General features: G+C 43.8%; 1 protein-coding gene across 2 annotated transcripts; it reads left to right on the top strand.

The window, feature by feature from the left end:
* Positions 1-179: 179 nt before the first annotated feature.
* On the top strand, positions 180-20,008 carry LOC122159878 (hexokinase HKDC1). 2 transcript variants are annotated; one of them, XM_042817854.1, is made up of 19 exons: positions 180-264; positions 882-1,080; positions 3,706-3,868; positions 5,719-5,867; positions 5,959-6,078; positions 6,796-6,891; positions 7,965-8,064; positions 8,705-8,888; positions 9,351-9,506; positions 10,225-10,458; positions 11,056-11,360; positions 11,637-11,785; positions 11,869-11,988; positions 13,353-13,448; positions 13,548-13,647; positions 14,264-14,447; positions 14,708-14,863; positions 15,554-15,787; positions 16,939-20,008. In XM_042817854.1, exons 2-19 carry the CDS (start codon positions 1,018-1,020, stop codon positions 17,081-17,083), a joined length of 2,754 nt encoding a protein of 917 aa, XP_042673788.1. In that variant the 5' UTR covers positions 180-264; positions 882-1,017; the 3' UTR covers positions 17,084-20,008. The 2 variants fall into 2 exon arrangements, with proteins under 2 accessions (XP_042673788.1, XP_042673789.1); XM_042817855.1 differs by lacking the exons at positions 180-264; positions 882-1,080 and adding an exon at positions 2,181-2,392.
* Positions 20,009-20,398: the final 390 nt, after the last annotated feature.

Genomic DNA, 20,398 nt, shown 5'->3' with positions numbered 1-20,398 from the left:
CCTCCCATTGCTCCGTGCCAATGCTTTTATTTCCCCTTTCCCTGGGTCAATATCTCAGCTCTTTTTGTATCTTTCATTAGTGATAAACACTGGAAGCACTTGTGTATTAAGGGTAAACCTGAAGAGTAATGGTTAAAGGCTGTGTCAGATTCAACTCTGATAGCGCAAGGAAGCAGTTTTGCCACAAGCAAACTGTGCTTTGCCAGTTAAAGGTGCTTGTTGCACTGAGTGCCACAGCCTGATATCTACTCTGCTGGCTGCCAGGTAAGTCTATTCTCTCCCCAGGTTTTGCAACACCGAGGATCTGCATTGGCCTGAAACTTTGCCTCCAGAGGAGGGCTGAAGGGAGGGTAATCCGTGCAAAACCTTTCTGGGCTGGGAATTGTGAAAGAGGTGTTTCAGCTGGGGGTGGGGGGCTGCGTGCCTTCCCTCCTTACCGTGGCTGGAGCTTAATCGAGAAGGGCTGGAGATAAGGGTGCACTGTGTGGGACTAGAGAGGAGTTAATTCATGCAGAAGAGTGCAAGTGGGAGTGCCAAGCAGAGGCAAGAAACCTAACATCCTCTCTCAGCTTTCCAGATTCCCTGCAGCACTTTGTGCTGTGCCGCTGTCAGCCAAGGGGAAGGAAGCAAAGTAAGCAGGGCAGGCTGGGTGCGTAGCAACTGCGTGGCAAAGTGGTTATCATTCCCAAGTGTGGCTGTAACAAAATTGATTTTTCTCCCCTTCAGCTTGGCAGATCTCCAGGTGCCTGCTTGGGCACAATGGAGCGCGTAGCTGAGAGGGAGGGACTTTGGGGTGATGGTGGGGGAGATACAAAGAGACAGAAGTTTAATCATTGAACCGATCACGCTGGATGGATTTATTTCTGGACTCAATTTCCCAGGAACTCCACTGTTTCGCCTTGGGGGAAATGCCTCAGCTGAAGTTTCTCTAGCTCCAGCTTAGTGGATAAAGACGTGTCGCTTTGGAATTACTCAACAGCAGCTGTCACTACTGACACCTCCATCTGCCTTGAGAAAATGTTCGCCGTCCACTTGCTAGCTTTCCATTTTGCAAAGCTAAAGGAGGATCAAGTAAAAAAGGTAAGTTAGAGCAGTAACCTGTTTTCAGAACTGTTATGCTCTGCAGGGTCTGCAGTGTGTAATGCAGGCTAGGTTATGGCTTTTTCTACTGCCGCTATGGAGGCAAATGGCATGAGAAGCATTTGGATACATCTGATGACTGTGAAAACAGGTCTGCTTAGAGCTTTTCCCTGCACAATTATAAATTGCAATGGAACAAATGATCTTCAGTAAAGAAAAGTGATATTTAAACTTGACCCGGCACGGTGTGGTGTAGTACAGAGGGCAGGAAGGACCTTTCCTTAAGTTGCTTTGTGAGTAGTATGGAGGATGGGATTTTTAAATCTGAGTAGGTGCCTGATTCACTCCCATGATAAGAAGGATAGGAAGATCTCCTGGGGGCTTTGTAACAGGTCTTCTGTGATTCAATACGCAGTTCCAAGTAGTGGTGGTGGAATTAGAAGTGGGAAAGCTAAAAGTGAACCAGATCAGAAGCTGTCAGTACTGAAAGTGAACTGCCTGGTGGTTGCTTTTCCCATTTGCTTTCATGGCTGGGCTGCAGCAGGTTGTTGTCCCTCCATCATAAGACCACGTGGGACCTGTAAGTTTGAGTTAGAGGCACTGTGGTTTCTAGCTGTGTCCTCAGGGGTGCTCTGTTTTCCTGGCGTCTACACAGAGTGCTTTGTGGCTGTCACCACCCAGCCCTGTCCTCTAGTTTTACGGCCAGCTGGAGGTGGGGCTGTCTGCAGGTGCATGGCAGGAGGACATGCTGCCTCCATGGCAGGGTGAGCAGCACTGGGGTGTCCTCACTGTGCCTGTGCTTACACATGAAGGTCAGATGTCTCTGATGGCCACAGCCCTTTTGTCCCCATGTGATCAGAAGGGGGCCCTTGTGCCCCTGAAAACCAGATCTAAGGTCTCTTGTCTGGACAGTGTGTTTTTTCCCTATGTCTTTCCAAAGAAACAGAGAGGCCCTGTGGTGCACTGCTTGGGTAGAATGGGCTCTTACAAGAAACACTCAGTGTGTGTGGCTGAGGAAGGGTTTTCCTGAAGTGGGGACAATGGAGAGAGGGGCAGAAACATTCTGTGAAGCTCTTAGAAAAATAAAATCTTTTTGCTAGGTGCAAACTAGTTTTGCCTGAAGGCAAGAAAATGTACTGCTGTGCAGAGGCTTCTTAGGAAGGAAGCTCAGTGCAGGCAGTATGGAGCAGAGCTGATTTCTCTCTAATTAAAGAGAAGTGCCTCCCTCCCTACCTGACCCTGGCTTGTTTGCCTTCTGGTGTCAAGAGCAAGAGCCTCTCTGCCATGAAAACACTACTGATTCTACGTTGAGGTAAGACATTTAAAAACAAGGACTGTACTTGTGCTGGAAGGGAGGTGGTGCAGCAAATTTTGGTGTTGCATGACCTGGCCATTCCTGCATTTGTAAACCACTGATATGGTAGTGTGCCTTTGTTCTGGTTGTAAATCAAGCTAGAGAGCAGGCAGGCTGCGCCTTATCTGGCTCCTTGGAGAGGATTTTCTCCTTCTATGGCTGTAGGTAAACAGGGCAGAGAACACAATTTCCATGGGGTGCAGAGAGCTTGTATGTGGTGTCTGCAAATACAAACGTGGGCATTTTTATTGCTTTTTAGTTTTATTTCCTCAAGGAATTATCTCAGAATGTTACGTGGACTTGTGTGAGAGTGCATGGCTGCTGCATACCTTGAGTCATTGTGTTTCCTTCTTTCGGTATGCCCAAGAAAGCAGTGCTAGTGTCTGAGCTGGGATGGTGGGGCCTCAGGAAAGCCCTAGAGGTAGTCCAGTGGTGTCCAAACTGGGGCTACAGAGAAATATGTAAATAATGGTCCTTTCAAGGCATGGCTGTGTCTTAAGGCGATTGCTGCTTCTTGACAATGGCATCTTGTAGTTTGTCTTTCTCTTGCTGTTGGGTAAGGCCTGCATTATTTCCAGGGGGCTGACACTCTCAAATGGGTCACTGCTGACCATCCATTTAAAACAGGTCTGTGAATATGTAACCAGGTAATTGGTTTGTGCCTCATTAACATGGGTGGCCACTCAGGATAGGCCAGTTTATCCACAACCTGCCTTCTTTGTTTAAACAGTGCCACTTCTAAGATCCTCTATTTCCCTCTAATTCATCTGGCCTTTATTTTGATCGTATGTTGTGAGTAACGCACTCTTAAGTATGTTTACTGCACCCAGAATTGTTTTCTGGATGTAATCCTAACATCACAGAGAACAGAGGGCAGAACTGGGGTGAGAAAAAGGCTTTGAGTTCCAGCCTGGCATGCCAGCAAAGTTAATTGTCTGTGGAGTGAAGCAGTAGCTGAATAGATGTTTTCAGACTGTAGCCGACACGCTTGGGCACTGACGGCATTTTCTGGACCTGACTCAGATGGGTCAGATCCTCACCAGCTTTGCAGTTCTAGTTCATTATGTGAACAGGAGGAAAAGATGGGGTAAGAACAGCCTGTTGGGATGTAGGGAGACTTCTGGGTGTACGTGGGGCAGAAGTTCTTGGTCCATCAGAAAAGATGGCTTACTTTCTCTCAGTAAGGCTCATGAAAGCAGCAGCCCTGCCAGCCAGCTGCTGAACACCAAGCAGTTTGTGTGCCTTCCAAGTAACGCCTTCCCTGCTGCCAGGTTGACAGGTACCTGTACCACATGCGTCTCTCTGACGATGTCCTGCTGGACGTGATGGCTCGCTTCCAGGCTGAGATGGTGAAGGGCCTGGGCAGAGACACCAACCCCACAGCGACAGTCAAAATGCTGCCTTCATTAGTGCGCTCGCTTCCTGATGGCTCAGGTGAGTTCCCCCTGCTCCCACAGCAGTGCTGGTTTAGGGAACAAGATGGGTTGTTGCTTGTACTCAAGGACAGCGCAGCAAGAGCACAGGGCAGCCGGTCCCCTAGTTGACTGCCTTAACTCATGCTCAGCAAGCAGATGTCTGCTGAGGAGACTTTTGGGTGTTGGCAGGGTTTTTTCCTCACACCAGATGCATTTAGGCCAAGTGCTGCTTTTTGGAGAGAAAGGCGTAGTTATAGATCTTAGGAAGCAGCCTCTTTGGTCTGCAAATGTGGCTGTACCTACTGCAGGCCTAGTAGCAGGAGCTGTGTCTGGACGTGGCAAGGGCAGCCTCTACAGCCCGGAGCCTGCAGTGCAGCGTGCTGCAGGTGTGGGGAAGTGAGCATTGCTGGTTCTTGTCACTGCCCAGCTATAGGATCTAAAAGCCAGTTCTGCTTGGAGACATGCACACCCAAGGTAGCTCTGAGGCTCCTGGCTCAGCTGGTGCCAGCAGTGCACGCTGACAGATAATTTTCTATCCTAAGTAACGTAATTTGGTTTGTATTTTTTTCTGTATAACCAAGTCTTTGAATTCTTGTAAGGCTTAGGTGAGGGTGCAGTGCATAACACCTGTTGATGCAGAGAAATGTAAGAAATGCTGCTCTGTACATCATTCCCAAAGGAACTGATTCCTCCTGAAGTTAACCTTCTCACAGTTAAATGAGAAATAATAGCTTTTATGGCATAAAGGGAACAATTGGTGGTAGCCCAAAGTTTCAAGGCAGTCCTTTGAAATTAGGGATGTCTAGACATAATTCCTCAGGAAGTGCCTGGTTGGAGTTGAGTGCCCTTCCTCTGACAGCAGCCTTCACTGAAGAAAACTAAATGTTAGCTGAGTCCTTGTTACCTCTGTGGCCATGGGGTCCTACGGTCTCGTATGACACTGATCCTACCCGGAAGTTGCAGGGAGCACCTCAGGTCAGGAGACTTGGGAAATTACGTATCATGTCAGCATTGTTGCAAAACTTTGTGTTCCTCAAGGCCAACGTTAGACAGTGGTCTCTTGGCCTGTGTAGCCTTTCCTCTGTACCCAAGGACATACTTTGATGTCATGTTGGGCTATGTGTTCATGATACACCCATTTTAGGCATGACATTGATTTTTCTATTTTTGTTTCTTTGCTGAATTCCTTATTGGTTATTATGTTTCCAAACAAAACTTCCAGCAGGTTCAAACACCTCCAACTTGGCTGGATTATGCCATTTGCAATAGCAGTGAACTTGCAGATTTTTCACTGCCCACAGTATTACTACCTGGAATGACCTGTGTGGAGCATCATTAATGATTCAGAGATTAATGATCTGACTAATGTCATAGTTTACTGAGTAACCCAGTTTGTCTCGTCACCTCTATCATATGTAGCTGTGATATTACAGATGTAATTTCCTGCTTCCTTGCCTCTCTGGGTCATGTTTGATGAGTTTTAGTCAGGTGCTTGGACCATGGAACAAAGATCATGCAGGGCTATGACATGCATTTTCCTTTCCTTTTCATGTGGGGTGGATAGATAGTGCTTTATTGTAGTAGTGAGTAGGAACTGTCCTTGGGCCTTTCTTTCTGCAAAGTTCATCCTCCTCCAGCTTAAAAATGTGCTGCTGTGACAAGAGCAGAGTAGGCAAACCAGGCTGCTAGAACAAATGAATTGGGGCATTGCGGGATTGCAGCTTTCCTGGTGGTGGTCCCTGACTCAAAGGGGAGAGATCCTGTGGTCATGGTGAGGCAGGAGCTCTGAGCTGCCTTCTGGGGGATTCTTGCTGCACTGGGGCTTGCTTGCCAGCCATCACCACTGATGGCTGCCCACTTGTGTTGCAGAGAAGGGTGATTTCCTCGCTGTTGACCTGGGTGGCTCCCAGTTTCGTGCCCTTGAGGTGAAGGTGTTTAATGATGGGAAACAGAGCAGCCAACTGGAGAGCAAGTTTTACCCTACACCAAAGGAAGTCATACAGGGCAGTGGAGCAGAGGTAGGCCATGCAAGGTCTTTGGTGGTAGAGCCATGCTCCAGGAAGTGTCTGCTAGTCAAAGCCCGATTCTGTTCTCTCCTTTCTCTCCCAGCTCTTCAGTTATGTTGCTGACTGTCTGTCAGATTTCATGGAGTCCAGAAACCTGAAGCATAAGAAGTTACCTCTTGGCTTTACGTTCTCTTTTCCATGCAAACAGACCCAACTGGAAGAGGTAAGGTGCAAAAAAGATATTGGCAAGCATATCTTGTTGCAGAATCCTTAGAAGCTATTGCATGGAAGTGTTACTTCGTAGCCTTTTTGAGGTATTGCCTATCCATAGCACTCTGAAGAAGGCATGGATGAGCCATTTAATTACAGTTGACTACCATTCAAGGACTTATCCATTATCTCAGGGCAACAAAATCTTTATTATTTAGCTTAATTAATATTCCATAGTAACCATGTGCTTGTATGAAGTCTGCTGGCCTTTAAATCACGTATTTTTGGGTCCATCCTTCCTTTTTGATCACTTCTCATTCAGTACTTTTTACAAGTGATAGTAATTAGGAAAGACCTGTAGCAGAGCTGCTTGAAAGGAAGAGCTGGTTACAAATACTTTGCAGCCTCTTATTATAGTTTTTCTTCTCTTTTTTGGGATCTGTGCTTTGGGTTCCAGTCCTACAAATGCTTTGTGCTTTATCCTGTTAGTGTGTTACAAACACTGATAAAACCATGCATGCTTTAAACAAAGAACAGGGAGGTGCATTTAGAAGACTGGGACTTCATTTCTATGCCCGTTTAGTTGCTGACATGCACCCAGCTGAGGGTGAGATCTTTCGCTATGACTTCTTTTTGCCTAAATATTTATGTGTGTAAAGACATAGTAGTCTTCCCACAGGTTTGCTTACCAAAGCTAGAACTTTTGGGTCACTGAAGTTTTACTTTGCAGGGAGTCCTTCTTTCCTGGACGAAACACTTCAAGGCCCGAGGAGTGCAGGGCACAGACGTGGCGAGCTCTCTGCGCAAGGCCCTCCAGAAACATAAGGCAAGTTCTGTGTCTGAATCTGAGTGGCCAATCTTCTCTTGGTCTGTGGGTTGTTCAGCAAATTGTTGGACATTCTCCAAGGGCAGCCAGTAGCAAGCATTCAGCATGGCTGTACATTGAATAGATCTGGCTGTCGGCCTCAGAGGGATGGATTGATTGATGGTAATTTTTGAAGACTGCAGTAAAACTTGATTAAATCTGCCTTTAAACTAGTGTATTCCTTTAAATAGCATGCTGTTTAATATTTTGGGAAGTCTTGTTTTTCATACTCCATGCTATTGGTATCATAATCTAAGAAAAATCGTATCTTGGCATCTCTGTAGTAGGTCTTCCGTTTTCTCACATGGCAAAAATACAACCCTAATTTTGGTTCACTTCTTTCTCTGCATCAGACTTGTACTTAGTAAGAACAAAAGATCTGAGCCTTCCTGGGTGAAGTCTAGCCCCCTGCTTATGTTGGCATCCATGTTGCAGATATTTCTGCAATAGATATTTTGCAATAGATATTATAGATATATGATATATATAGATATAGTAGATATTATGCAATAGATAACTTTGATCATGCTTAATCAAGTTACCTTGGTGTGAAAAGGGAACTGCACAGCTCTGTTGGAAAAGCTTTTTGCACATGTGTGACATTGCTGCACAGCCTTGCATTGAGTAGTTACATTTATGTCTTCTTTTACTGCCAGTTTTGCCTGGTGTCAGTTGTCAATCTGTCACTTTGCTGGGGTCTGCTCTTGAGGAGGGACATTGTTTGAGCCTGATCGAGCTGCTACAATGCAGAGTGTAAGGACAGCCACACCAGCGTTAGAATATCACAGGGCTCAAACCAAAGATGTTGCTCTTCTGGTAAAAAGGGATGAATCACATGAAAATAAGTCATGCAACCAAAGATCCTGTCTGGCTCATCACTTGAAAATCCTCAGATATCTTCTGCTTTACAGCGTTGTAGGGATAATGTTGTAAAGGAAATAATGTTTCTTTGAAGGGAAGAGTTTTCCTAAAGTAATCAAGTACAAAGGCTTTGTAAGTTTTTTTCTGTTAATTGCTCATCCTCCTGCTGTTAGGACATAGACGTCGATGTTCTGGCGATGGTCAATGACACTGTAGGAACCATGATGACCTGTGGTTACGATGACCCACGCTGTGAAATTGGACTCATAATTGGTAATTTTTTCTCACTATGTGCTCACTATGCACTGTCTTTTTCCTTGTTTGGTTAATCCTAATGAATCTTGAGTAGGAGGGAGTGTCCCAGTAACGGAAGGAGCAGGAAGGAAGTGGAAAAAAACAGCGGCTGATTTTCAAGCACGGCTGCCCTTTATAAAGCAGCTGTTTTTATGCTGATCACATTGCCATCAAATACCACAGTCCCCATTTTGTCTGGGTTCAGTTGTGACCAGCATACTAAACTTTTCTGCTGACTGCATAGAAAATTACTGTCTGTCTGTCCAGAGAAAGCTGAATTCATTTCACGTCTAGTAATTAGGATCAGCTAGGCTTTCCATAACCCTTCCACTTCACACAAAATGGTGACTCTTTAAAGGCACATGGAAGTACATTTGAGATAGGGGAAAAGAAGATTTTAAACAAGTCAAACCTTAGATGAATTTCTCACACTTTCACTCATTGATAAATGAATATTTAACAAGTACAGGTGGCTTGATATTAACATCCTTGCCACTGGGTTATGTGTTTGTATTTTCTTTCAAAGGCGATATATTGATTTACTTGCAAACATATGGGCTTAAAATAGAAAGCCTGAGGCAAACAGCTAATTTAACCACACTGGCTCTAACACAAACAGGGACTGGCACCAATGCATGCTACATGGAGGATATGAGGCACATCGATTTGGTGGAAGGTGATGAAGGGAGAATGTGCATTAACACAGAGTGGGGTGCTTTTGGAGATGATGGTGCTTTGGATGACCTCCGCACAGAGTTTGATCGGGAACTCGATCTGGGATCTCTCAATCCTGGAAAACAATTGTAAGTGATTCCCTTGATTTGATTTGCTTTGGCCATCTGAGTTCTCTGAGTGCATTTCTGGCATTTCCCAGGAGTCTCATTGGAACAGGAATGCAGCTGAGCAAACCCTAACAAATGTGGCCTTGGTCCTTTCCTATTCAGATCTTTCTCTTCAGGGAAGGGTGGGTTTCTGAGAAGGTGGGTACACCTCTCTGCCTCCCAGGCCGAAGGTTTGCTGCTGCAGTCACTTACGTGTCATGAAAAATAGGTTGTTGCTCTGGTTTTTGAATAGTCTTTTTGATTACTTATCTTGAGCTGGAGTTGGGTCCCAGGACCTCAGGAAGGCATCACATCCACAGCTTATCTTCTGGTCCCCTATGCAGATGCTTAAATGAGATCAACCTGCATAAGAACATTCTTGAAGTTGTGGAGGCTTTGGTGAGCTTGTGGGTGTTTTCTAATCCTTCTTGCTTCCCATTCCAGGTTTGAGAAGATGATCAGCAGCCTGTATTTGGGAGAACTTGTAAGACTCATTCTTCTTAAAATGACAAAGGAAGGCCTGCTCTTCAACGGAAAAGCATCAGCAGCTCTGCTTACTAAGGGCAAGATTGAAATGAAACATGTGTCTGCAATGGAAAAGTAAGGGCCTGAGATATGCCCTTTAACAGAGGTGCTGTTAAGTTTCCACAAGCAGAGCAGTGATAATTAATGTTTCATGATCAGGGAGTGCTGGGAGTTGATCGTGAACTGTTCAACTTGATTTTACTTTTGCCTAAGAGAAAAATGGATTCTTCTGTGAGTAGAAGTGATGGAGGACTGGGTATTAACAAAATATCACAGTAGCAAATGTATTGTTAACCATCACAGAATACAGGTTCTCTGTGTAAAGAACTTATTTGGAGACCTGAGCGCGTGGGGGGATTTTTCAGCAGTTTTCAGATGTTTAAATATTAGGGCTGTGGATGGGCAAGGCATGCTCCAGGTCATCTAATGGATGGCTGCATGGGAAACTGAATCTTGATCTACACTGTTACTTCAGGAATAATTTCCCTTGTACTGAGTGAAGCTGCTGTGCTCTTCTTCTATGAACTAAATATTTATCCTGTTCCATACCTGGCCAGCCTCTCTGTATGTCTTGCATAAAACTGAATAGCCTCTTAAAAGTCTGGTCTCTCTCCCAGATGCTTCTGGGAATAGTGTGGAAAGGGCACTACTGATCTATGGAACCAATTATGACACTGCTCAGTAGGTTGTACCTTGGTCTTCTCTCACTTGTCTGAGCCAACATGCAGATACTGATTTAAGTGCTGCCTTAGTATCTTTGCATTAGGTGATCCTTTCCTTTGTTTTGGGTTAGGTACAAGGAAGGTCTGAGCAACACGAAAGAGATCCTCATAGAGCTGAACCTGTTTCCCTCTGAAGACGACTGCATTGCCGTTCAGCGTGTCTGCACCATCGTGTCCTTCCGCTCAGCCAATCTCTGTGCTGCAGCCCTAGCAGCCATACTGACCCGACTGAGAGAGAATAAAAAACTGCTACGGCTGCGAACCACTGTTGGGATTGATGGAGGACTCTATAAAACCCACCCCCAGTAAGCAGCTAAAGAGGGTTCGATAATTGCTGGACCCGTGTTGATATTGCACTGTCTCCACCTGCATATATATATGGCTTTTGCAGAAGAGCTTGTTTTGCTGCAGGGTTGGGATGAGATGTGGTGGAATGTAGAGGATCTCATTATCGCAAGGCTGCTTGAAGAGCTTTAGAGATTGGGGTGGGATGGGGAGAGGGAACGATGTGACATGGCAGACTGGCATCTGAGTAAGAGCAATTGATTTTCCAAGTGATTCCTGAGCATCCACAACACTTGCTGTTCATTGTTTCCTTCTTTTTTTCCCCCTATGCTTACATTTCTCCTACTCTGAAGACTTATTATCTGCTTTCTGATGGTGGGCTCTCCATTCTTGCCTGGCTTTTCCCCTGAGGCACTCACACTAGTTTAGAGGTATCTTCACATTCCTGTAAGCACACAGCTTCTGCAGAACAGCAAGAAACCAGAAGTATTGTGTCTGTCTTGTTTTTGACTCTGTGCTCCTCTGGCAGCGCTTCAGTGCTTGCAGTGTTGAATGTGCACATACATTAGAAGCAAATGCAAAGCAAGCCTTGTGTGAAATGTTCTTTATTCCTGTAGATATCCTAAACGCCTGCACAAGGTGGTGAGAAGGCTGGTCCCAAATTGTGACGTTCGGTTCCTCCTCTCTCAGAGTGGCAGTGCAAAGGGGGCTGCCATGGTGACAGCAGTGGCATACAGGCTGGCCGCTCAGCGAAAGCAAATCGATGCTGTTCTTGCGCCTTTCCTGCTATCCCTGGAGACCCTCAGAGATGTAAAGAACAAAATGAGGACCGAGCTGGAGTATGGGCTAAAGAGAGAGACACAAGACAGGGCTACAGTGAAGATGTTGCCCACATATGTCTGTGGGACACCGGATGGTACAGGTAAGGTTATTACCTGGTCACCTGGAGATGGTGCAGGAAAGCTGCTTGTCTGGCAAATGCCACAATTTCTGTTGGCAAACCAATGTTTCCTGCAGTGTTACCTGGCTGGCCCATTAGCCCCTGGCCTAACATACAGATGGGATAAATGCCATGAGGAGTAGTGTGCTGTCACTGACCTGGGTGAAGTTTCTTGCAAATGTCTGGCAGAGTATAGCATTCTGACTGGAAAACATGCTAAAAGAAGCACCAAAATGAAATATCTTTCTTCTCTTACAGAGAATGGAAAATACCTTGCCCTTGATCTTGGTGGGACAAATTTCAGGGTTTTGCTCGTCAAAATCAGAAGTGGAAGAAGGAGATCAGTACGAATGTATAATAAAATATTTGCCATTCCTTTGGAGATCATGCAAGGGACAGGGGAAGAGGTAACTTCTAAAGAACACTTAATTGATCCAACTGAGCCCCAGTGCATGGGAGCAAATGTGGCATGTTTTTTCTGCCCTTCCAGCTCTTTGACCATATAGTCCAGTGCATAGCAGACTTCTTGGAGTATATGGGGATTAAAGGCGCCCGCCTACCTCTGGGTTTCACCTTCTCATTCCCGTGCAGGCAAGCCAGCATTGACAAGGTAAGGACTGCAAGAAAGAATGAGTAAAATGGCAGCTGATGTCATTTTGGGTGGGAGGATGATTTGTTGGTTGGGAGATTGCCAGCAAAGACTCTTCTTCTGAATGTTTTCCTCCAACTTGGCAAGCTTTTTAGTGAGCAGAACTGAATTTGCTTGTTCAGAGCTTGGAATGGTTGGATCTCTCTGTCTTTGATTTATCAATCTGACACATATGGCTTTATGACAGATCTCATACCTTTATCTTCCTGGATCAGATGTAAGAGTAGTAATTACAATTAAAAAATCTAATTCAGAAAGAATTCATTCTTGATTATTTTAGTTCATTTTCTAAAGGGAAGAAGAGAGCTTTTTCTGCCTACTTCTACTCAAATATTTACCACACATTAGGAAACGAGAGACTACTATTTTATTGAATGTTTTCATGTCCTGGTGGTTTTCGTAATAGTCTCTAAATCTTGAGATTAGTCTAATCTGCCTCAGTTGTCAGCTCACAGCTGTCATTATAGCAGTAGAGTTGTCTGTTGGAAGACCACTCAATACGCTTTCCAAACCAGCAGCACAGGATTTAGATCTTGGCAAAACATGAAGAAACAATCTCCACAACAGTAATGGTGAGCTGAAATGGAGATTTTTTGTTCTGTTTTAAAGAGCAGTTTTTCCTCCTGTTGTCTCTTGTTTGTTTGTTTTTCCTGTTTTTGGACAGACAGTGCAGAGCCAGACACCAAATGGAAGGCTCATTACTTCACAAAACCTGAAAACTGCTTCTATTGATCCAGGCTGCTGTCCAAAAAGAAAACAAGCAACATTGTCTGCAGTACCGATGGTCATAACAACTGTTACTCAGTGAATGAGCTTAAAATTAACAGTTGACGTTTGTTAATGGTAGTTGCGTGTTTATTTATCGCAAATAAATTTTTTTTGTACTCTTTCCCCCACAAATGATGCAATGAATTTGTGCACAGAAGGAGGTGAGGTGGGAATGTTTTCCAAAGGAGAAAAGTGTGTTAGAAGGCACTGAGCTGATAAATGCCTGTGTAAACCTGAAGTCAATCCTATCTGTAGTTGAGTCATAAAGATATGTGGATGTGCACTCTGCACTGGGCACTCACTATAGCCCGGCCAGGGAAATAGCAGTATAGAATCATAGAATCACAAGGTTGGAAACAATTTATAAGATCATCTAGTCCAATCGTCTCCTCATCACCATTGCCACCACAAGCACTAAACCATATCACGCAGCACGTCATCCAGTCGCCTCTTGAACACAAGAGGTATGTAAAAAAGATAGTTCAGGATCAAACAAAAAAGGGTATATGATCTTCTCTCTATCTTCATTTTATGGTTTTCTCCCTCTTCTGTTTCAGGGAACGCTTGTGGGATGGACAAAAGGATTCAAGGCAACTGATTGTGAAGGGGAAGATGTTGTTGATATGCTTAGGGAGGCCATCAGAAGAAGAAATGTGAGCTATTCTTTTCTGAGCTTCCTGATGTACTTACTGATTTAATTCCTGATGCCTCTTTCTCCACAACTCCACTGGTGACTGTGACTTGTGTTGCAGGAGTTCGACTTGGACATTGTAGCGGTGGTGAATGACACTGTTGGGACAATGATGACTTGTGGATATGAGGATCCAAATTGTGAGATTGGCCTTATTGCAGGTACGGTGATGTTGAAACTGCCACTGTAAGCAGCTGCTTGGCTTCACATACTTGTTTAGAATTTGTAAAACAACGTCCTTTGTTTGAGTTTGATATATGGTGTTACTATTCACCTGGGATTCTTGGCAGATCTGTATGGTATTCCACAGAGCAGACAGCACTGACAGCAGATAAAACCAGCAGTTCAACAGGTTCAGGATCTGATGAAGCCCAGTAACTGAGTGCATGGTGAAAGAGTATGAGAACAGTAAATACGTCACGGCTCTTTGTTTTAGCAAATGGTTCGTGGCGTATTACAACCAAGCTGGCTGCAATGACTGATCAGTGCTTGCCAATGGCTGCCAAAGCCATTTCTGACCTATAACAGGGAATCTGTGTTCCTCTGCACTGGGAATATTCTGTGCTGGATCCACTTCACTCGGTAACATTTCTGTTGTAATACTGTACAGCACACACACTTAGGGAAGCATTACTGCTGATGCCTGCTTGTCTAAGACCTGGGGAGGTCTTTGACTGGAGAAAAGAACTTTAAAGATGATCACTGTAATCACCTTTCTTGTATTTAAGGTGCTAGTTCACTCTTCTGACTGAACTCTTGACATTTCTTTTCTCCTAGGAACAGGTAGCAATGTGTGCTACATGGAGGACATGAAGAACATAGAAATAGTCGAAGGGAATGAAGGAAAAATGTGCATTAATACAGAATGGGGAGGATTTGGTGATAATGGCTGCATTGACAACATCAGAACAAAGTACGATAAAGAAGTAGATGAAGGCTCGCTAAATGCAGGGAAACAGAGGTAAATGTGATGATTCTGATGCTAAGAGCCAGATTGAGTGAGTCTTTGAGACACTGACTGCTTTACAAAATGAGGATAATGAAAATAATTTGAAAGGGAACTTCAATAATGATTCATTTGGTGGTTGAAAAATGGCTATTGCTTTTGAAGGTTTTACTACTTTCCTGAGTTTATCTTGCTGATCAGATATGTACGTACCACTCCTGTTAAATAATCTCCAATCTCTTTAAAAGCACTTTTCTTCTTTGATATTTTAACAGATATGAAAAAATGACCAGTGGAATGTATCTAGGTGAAATAGTGAGGCAAATTTTGATCGACTTGACCAAACAAGGACTGCTGTTCAGAGGACAGATTTCAGAATCACTGAGGAAAAGAGGCATATTTGAAACAAAATTCCTATCTCAGATTGAGAGGTAAAGTTAATTAATTTACTTGCTATGATTTCTCAAGGTCTTTCAGGGCCTGTAGAAAAATATTCTTCTGTGAAACTGTGGAGCCCTTTTCTTCAAGAAATCAGTTATGGTTCTCTCCTTTGCCCCCAAGCCCTCAGCCTTAACCCAAATAATGAATCATCATTTAATTTCCACACAGCTATGTTGTCTTCAAGTACTTAGCCATTGAACACTGCTGCATCTGGAATCTTTTTTTGTAGATCTTGAATACTTAAAAATAATTAATCAAAAATCAGTGTTACATAAATACTCCCTGAACATGTGCTTACCTACTTATCTGTGCATGACTACAGCAGTCCTCAGGGATGCTTGAAACACTTTGACTACTGAAAAAACTTCGAAGGTATTGTCTCGGCCATTAGATTAAAGAACAACACGGTCAAATGACTGATCTGACACAGCTTCCTCATGATATTGGGAGCTAGGTGAATAACTGGAAATACAGATGAACATAACAAAGAACGGGCCATGAGCAAGTTTGGGATCTGGACTGAAACCTGCTTTAAAACAATCAGAGGATGTGAGAACTGGAAGCAGTGGTGCCATTTCCTTTGAATAATGACAGAATCTCATCTGAAAGGCTTTAGAATTTTTGTACCTGCCAGAGCTTTCCATAACACTGCGACGCTGCCTGTGTTTCCCTTTACGCAGCGACCGGCTCGCCCTCCTCCAAGTCCGACGGATTCTGCAGCAGCTCGGCCTCGACAGCACGTGTGAAGACAGCATCATTGTGAAAGAGGTGTGTGGGGCTGTTTCCAGGAGAGCTGCCCAGCTGTGTGGAGCAGGACTGGCAGCCATTGTAGAGAAGAAGAGAGAAAACCGAGGTGTGGAGCACTTGCAAATTACCGTTGGAGTAGACGGGACTTTGTACAAGCTTCATCCACAGTGAGTACCTTGATGCCCATCCCTTTGCTGTTTGCTCATTTCCACTGTGAACACGCACCGATTTCTACTAGCCTTCTTCTGAGGTAGTCAAAAATGAGAGAGGATAAGATCTAACATGCTTCCCTGTATCCTGTCATTTCCTTCACCTAGGCAAAGAATTGAAAACTGGAGAGAAAAGTCCAATTACCGGCTGAAGGCTCTTTCTCTGTGGGGTACAGAGGAAACTTTTCTAGTATTTATTTTTCAGTGTTTTAGGGGATTTCTACAATATCTGGGTATTCCAGAAGGAAAGCAGTGTTGAATTTTTAGAGCTGGGACTGTCTTTGTGAACAAGGTTTTGAAATAGATGTAATAACTTTAGAGTTGTGAGAAGAGGCAACATGGAGTACTGCATCCAGGTCATGAGCACCAGCATAAAAAAAGATGTGGACTTTTTAGAGCCATGAAGATGACCAGAGGCCTGGAGCACATGACATGTGAAGGGAGCTAAGGGAGCTAGGCTTGTTCAGACTGGAGAAGAGACAGCTCTGGGGAGACCTCATTGAGATCTCTCAGTACTGAAAGGGGTGTACAGAAAACAAACAAACAAACAGAAAAGAGGGATAGCAACCTCTTCCACAGATAGATGACAATAGGTCAAAGGAGAATGGCTTTAACTAAAAAACCTGAGATTTAGGTTAGATATTAAGAAGAAATTCTTCACTCAGAGGGTGGTGAGGCACTGGCACTGCTGCCCAGAGCTGTGGGTGCCCCATCCCTGGAAGTGTATGGTGCCATGGATGGGGCCCTGGGCAGCCTGAGCTACTGGGGGACAGCCAGCCCATGTCAGGGGTTGGAACTGGATGGGCTTTAAGGTCCCTTATGACCCAAGCCGTTGCATGAGAAGTGCTTTATCCATAACCTCTGAAGGCTAGAGACCTGTCTGATACGTTGCTGAAGAAAATTAAAATAGAAATACAGAAATTAAAATCTGATAGAGTATAGGAACTTGTCTCTGTTTTGTGCAGGAGGAAAAACAAATGGTAAAGGAATGCTCTGGAGAACCAGTGGAAAGTGTTGGTTGAGGTTATGGTTCCTCACCAGCAAATAAATGCAAAGGTCTCGGATCAGAAAAGCACTCCTGGAATATTCTTCTCTCCCTTTTTTTTCAGTTTTTCTAGGGTCCTGCAGGAAACAGTGAAGGAACTGGCACCTCGGTGTGACGTGACTTTCATGCTCTCTGAAGATGGGAGTGGGAAGGGAGCTGCACTCATTACTGCAGTAGCAAAAAGATTGCATAACATTGGACAGAAGTAAAAATAAGAAGTGAATTCAATTCATTTCAACACTACCAGGCATGCGCACCAGAGATTTGTTGACAAGTGATTGAAGACAGCTTTTCCAGACACCAACATACAGGTACCTGTTTTTCAGGGAGCAGCTGGTTGTTGAGCAGCCAGGGTTGTGGATTTTTGTCCCTTGGACATCTCTTGGGTCTGATGTTTCTTCTCCCCACCGTTATGTCTTGAAACACTGCAACGTACTCAATTCTCTACTTCCTGAAGCGCATCTATAACATCTATGGGAGAGTCAGACAAACAAAAAAAAACCAATCCAACCAACCAACCAAAAACCCAACAATGTATTTTTACAATTGTTTAATTAAGCTACTGTAGCGCAAGCAAATCTATCACAAGTTTCTTAGATTTGGTTTGGTTTTTAGTTTTGACTTGGCCTGTCTCAAGGAGTGTTGAGATCTAGTGTTGCACATATCTAGTTGACATGTTTGTTTAATGCATCCCAGGTTTTACAATAAATCTGCAAGTAAATAAAATGAATGGACTTTGGTCAGTGATGCTTCCCCGAGCACCCAGCTACATTGGTTATGAGTGTATTGTAATGTAGTAGTTCCCTGAAGTACTGGAGTGTGTTTAATGATGCAGTGAAAAAGAAGTGTGATTCCAAAGAATATGTTTGTGCCAAAATATCTTGGTGCACTTCAGTGCACATAGACATAAACAGCACTGAATGGATTTTGATTGTGACTAATTTTATTTGATTCTCGGGGAAAAAGAGGATGTAGAAGCAGCTACAAGGTCTGCCATGTGTGTATTAGATCTGTCTAAAGGGTAACATAATGGCTCATATTTGGGCCATCAAAATAGCTTTGTAGAGAGGAAAAAAGAATCATTTGGATTTCTGAAATTCTCCTATTTGTTTTCACTCAGTGATCTGCATGCCTGTTTGAGGGAGGATAACTTCCATTTTGTGGAAGGGACTTTATCCTTGCTTTTTGTTGTCTGTTGCCTGCTGCTCTGCCTGTCTGCAGTTTGTCATAAATAAATCCGTGGTGCTGTGAGTCTTTGCTTCTCTGCCTACTGCCTCTTCTGAGCAGTGGGAAGAACATACAGGCAAGTCAGAACTTTCTTTAAATCTATGTATAACAGTACTCTGCAGCATTGTGGTTATTACAAAAGTGGCTTTCAGACAGGACCTAAATGGAGCCAAATTTACCTCTACACTGATAAAGTGCTTTTTAATTTATCATTAGCTTACCCAAAGGCCTGCAAACACCAGGAATAATAACTCATGCTCTTGTGTCACCAAATATCCTTCCACTGATGTACACATTTCAGAGTAAACTGAAACAATAACGTGGTGCAGAGAAGCAGCAGGTCTGGAGCTTGCTATTCTGTTCTCAGGTATTGCAGTATCTTCTGAGATCCTCTATGCCTGAGTATTTGCTTCTACTCAGGCAGGCAGCAGAAAGTGGGGCCCAAAAATATACTTAAGCCTTAGATGGGTCAAAACTACAAAAAAACTACTGTACAGGGGATAAGCAGCTGAATTTATATAAAAATCTGTAATAAGGCCGATGGGTCTAAATTTAGCAATGGCAAGTACAAAAAGTAAAGATACCAATATTTTTTGTTTTGTAGTTTTTTTAGAAGAAACATTCAGCACCTCTGTGTGTGTGCTGCGGCCACAGGATGGTTAAAGGATAAGAGCTGGAAATAATTTTTATTTTCAGAAGGAGTTCCTCACCATACAGAGCTCCCTCTGTGCAGGGAGGGCAACTGAGAAGAGATACATTATGAAGTAGCATGTACTGTTTTCTTCCTTCTGTCAAGCAGCTTAGTATTTTAATTTTGTCTTTATTTCTGAATCCACCGAGTCACAAAAACTGAAGCTTGCTATGCAGGGGGTGCAAAGTTATTTGGAACTGGCTGTTTTCCTAATGATGAACAGATTAAATTCAGTGGGACAAGGTACAGCAAAAAGCTGTCCTGGCTTGGGGCTGTGTGGAGCCTAGAAATAGCTCTTCTGCGTTGGCTGTTTCTCCCCTGGGCACTCTGAGATCTTGTATTTGTTGTGTACTTCTGGGTTCTTTCGGGGGATTGGATTGTGCTAATCTGCAAAAGTGCGCCCGTGGGTGAAATATGTCCCTCTATAGCTGGAGGGAGGTGACATGGACTTGCCCCAGGATGGCCACGTGAGTATGATGCAGAGATCTATTGCACTTCTGTTCTAAAGCCTGCTCTGCACAACTGGAATGCAAATCTGTAACAACACAAGGTAAACCACTTGCACAGATCCTTGCTTTAGAAATTTAAATCTGTATTGCTTTGAATTTTCTTTTTAGTCTTTTTTGGGAAGTTAAATATGCAACAGTTTATACCTCAGCTGCAGTAGATTAGGCCCACACAATTTAAAAATATATATCTTTCTACGTCTACAGGGTTTATTTGTTTATTTTTCTTCCTGTTGAATCCGTGGGTGGTGTGGAATCTGATCACATGAACTTGAAATGCTGCTTGCTAAGTGCCTGGTGACTTACAGCTCGTGTTGCAGTCCCTAAGGCCCAGGACATGCATGTTCCTGCCTTTCCTGCAGGTTGCTGCAAACTCAGGCAGCTGCCCCATGGGTCTGCTAACATGTCTGCTGGGCAGGGAGATGGCATCTGGGCTGGGAGCATGCAGCACTTGTGTCCCTGATAGTGTTGATGTGTGGAAACTCAAGGAGTAATGTGAACTTGCATACTGTCTTCTATGGATTTTAAGCCACCAAACCTAAATCTTTCTCTATGTGTTTTATGTGGTGACTCAGAAGCCCTGTTTTAAAATCAAAGGTGGAGGTCTCCCATTAACTATGAAAGATATTCTGAAAAACATAGCACAATTGGTTGCATAAAATTGTTAATTAATGTAAAATAAAACAAGATTCTTCCAGTTTCACATTTTAGATGTGCGTTTCTACTGTTTTCTGGTATTCTCATGATATTTCACTTCTGTGGGTTTTGTGGGATTTTGTTCCAGTCCATAAGTTTAGTACTTCTAGAATTTACTCTTTTGTTTTGTTGCCTCTTGAAGACATGAACATCATTTTTCAGCTCTGAGTCCTGTGTTTGATTTTGGAAAAATGGAAGACCTTTGAACTACCACACCAAGTGTGAGCATGGCAGAAGTGTTACTGGGTGGAGAAATAAAGGTTTTTGCCTTCTAGAAACTCCCAGCAGGGTATTGTGGTTACCCTTTCAGCTGCAGTGAAATAATGATCCTTAATACATTGGTTTGCTTGCTAGAGGAGCATTTCAGTGGCTGTAGGTTTGGACAGCGCTGATGCTTGACTCCT

The sequence above is a fragment of the Centrocercus urophasianus genome, unplaced genomic scaffold, assembly GCF_019232065.1.
Source record: "Centrocercus urophasianus isolate 14NV4802_14NV808 unplaced genomic scaffold, USGS_Curo_1.0 seq_17, whole genome shotgun sequence".
Lineage (NCBI taxonomy): Eukaryota > Metazoa > Chordata > Aves > Galliformes > Phasianidae > Centrocercus > Centrocercus urophasianus.
Note: the sequence above shows the minus strand (reverse complement) of the source record. Positions and strands in the feature narration are given on the sequence as shown.

What these genes read in the sequence shown, in the direction of transcription:
- LOC122159878 (XM_042817854.1), top strand. Translation starts at nt 1,018, where the DNA reads ATGTTCGCCGTCCACTTGCTAGCTTTCCATTTTGCAAAGCTAAAGGAG. An exon ending in CTCGCTTCCTGATGGCTCAG is followed by an intron (nt 3,869 to 5,718) that starts GTGAGTTCCCCC and finishes CTTGTGTTGCAG; the next exon opens with AGAAGGGTGATTTCCTCGCT. An exon ending in TACAGGGCAGTGGAGCAGAG is followed by an intron (nt 5,868 to 5,958) that starts GTAGGCCATGCA and finishes TTTCTCTCCCAG; the next exon opens with CTCTTCAGTTATGTTGCTGA.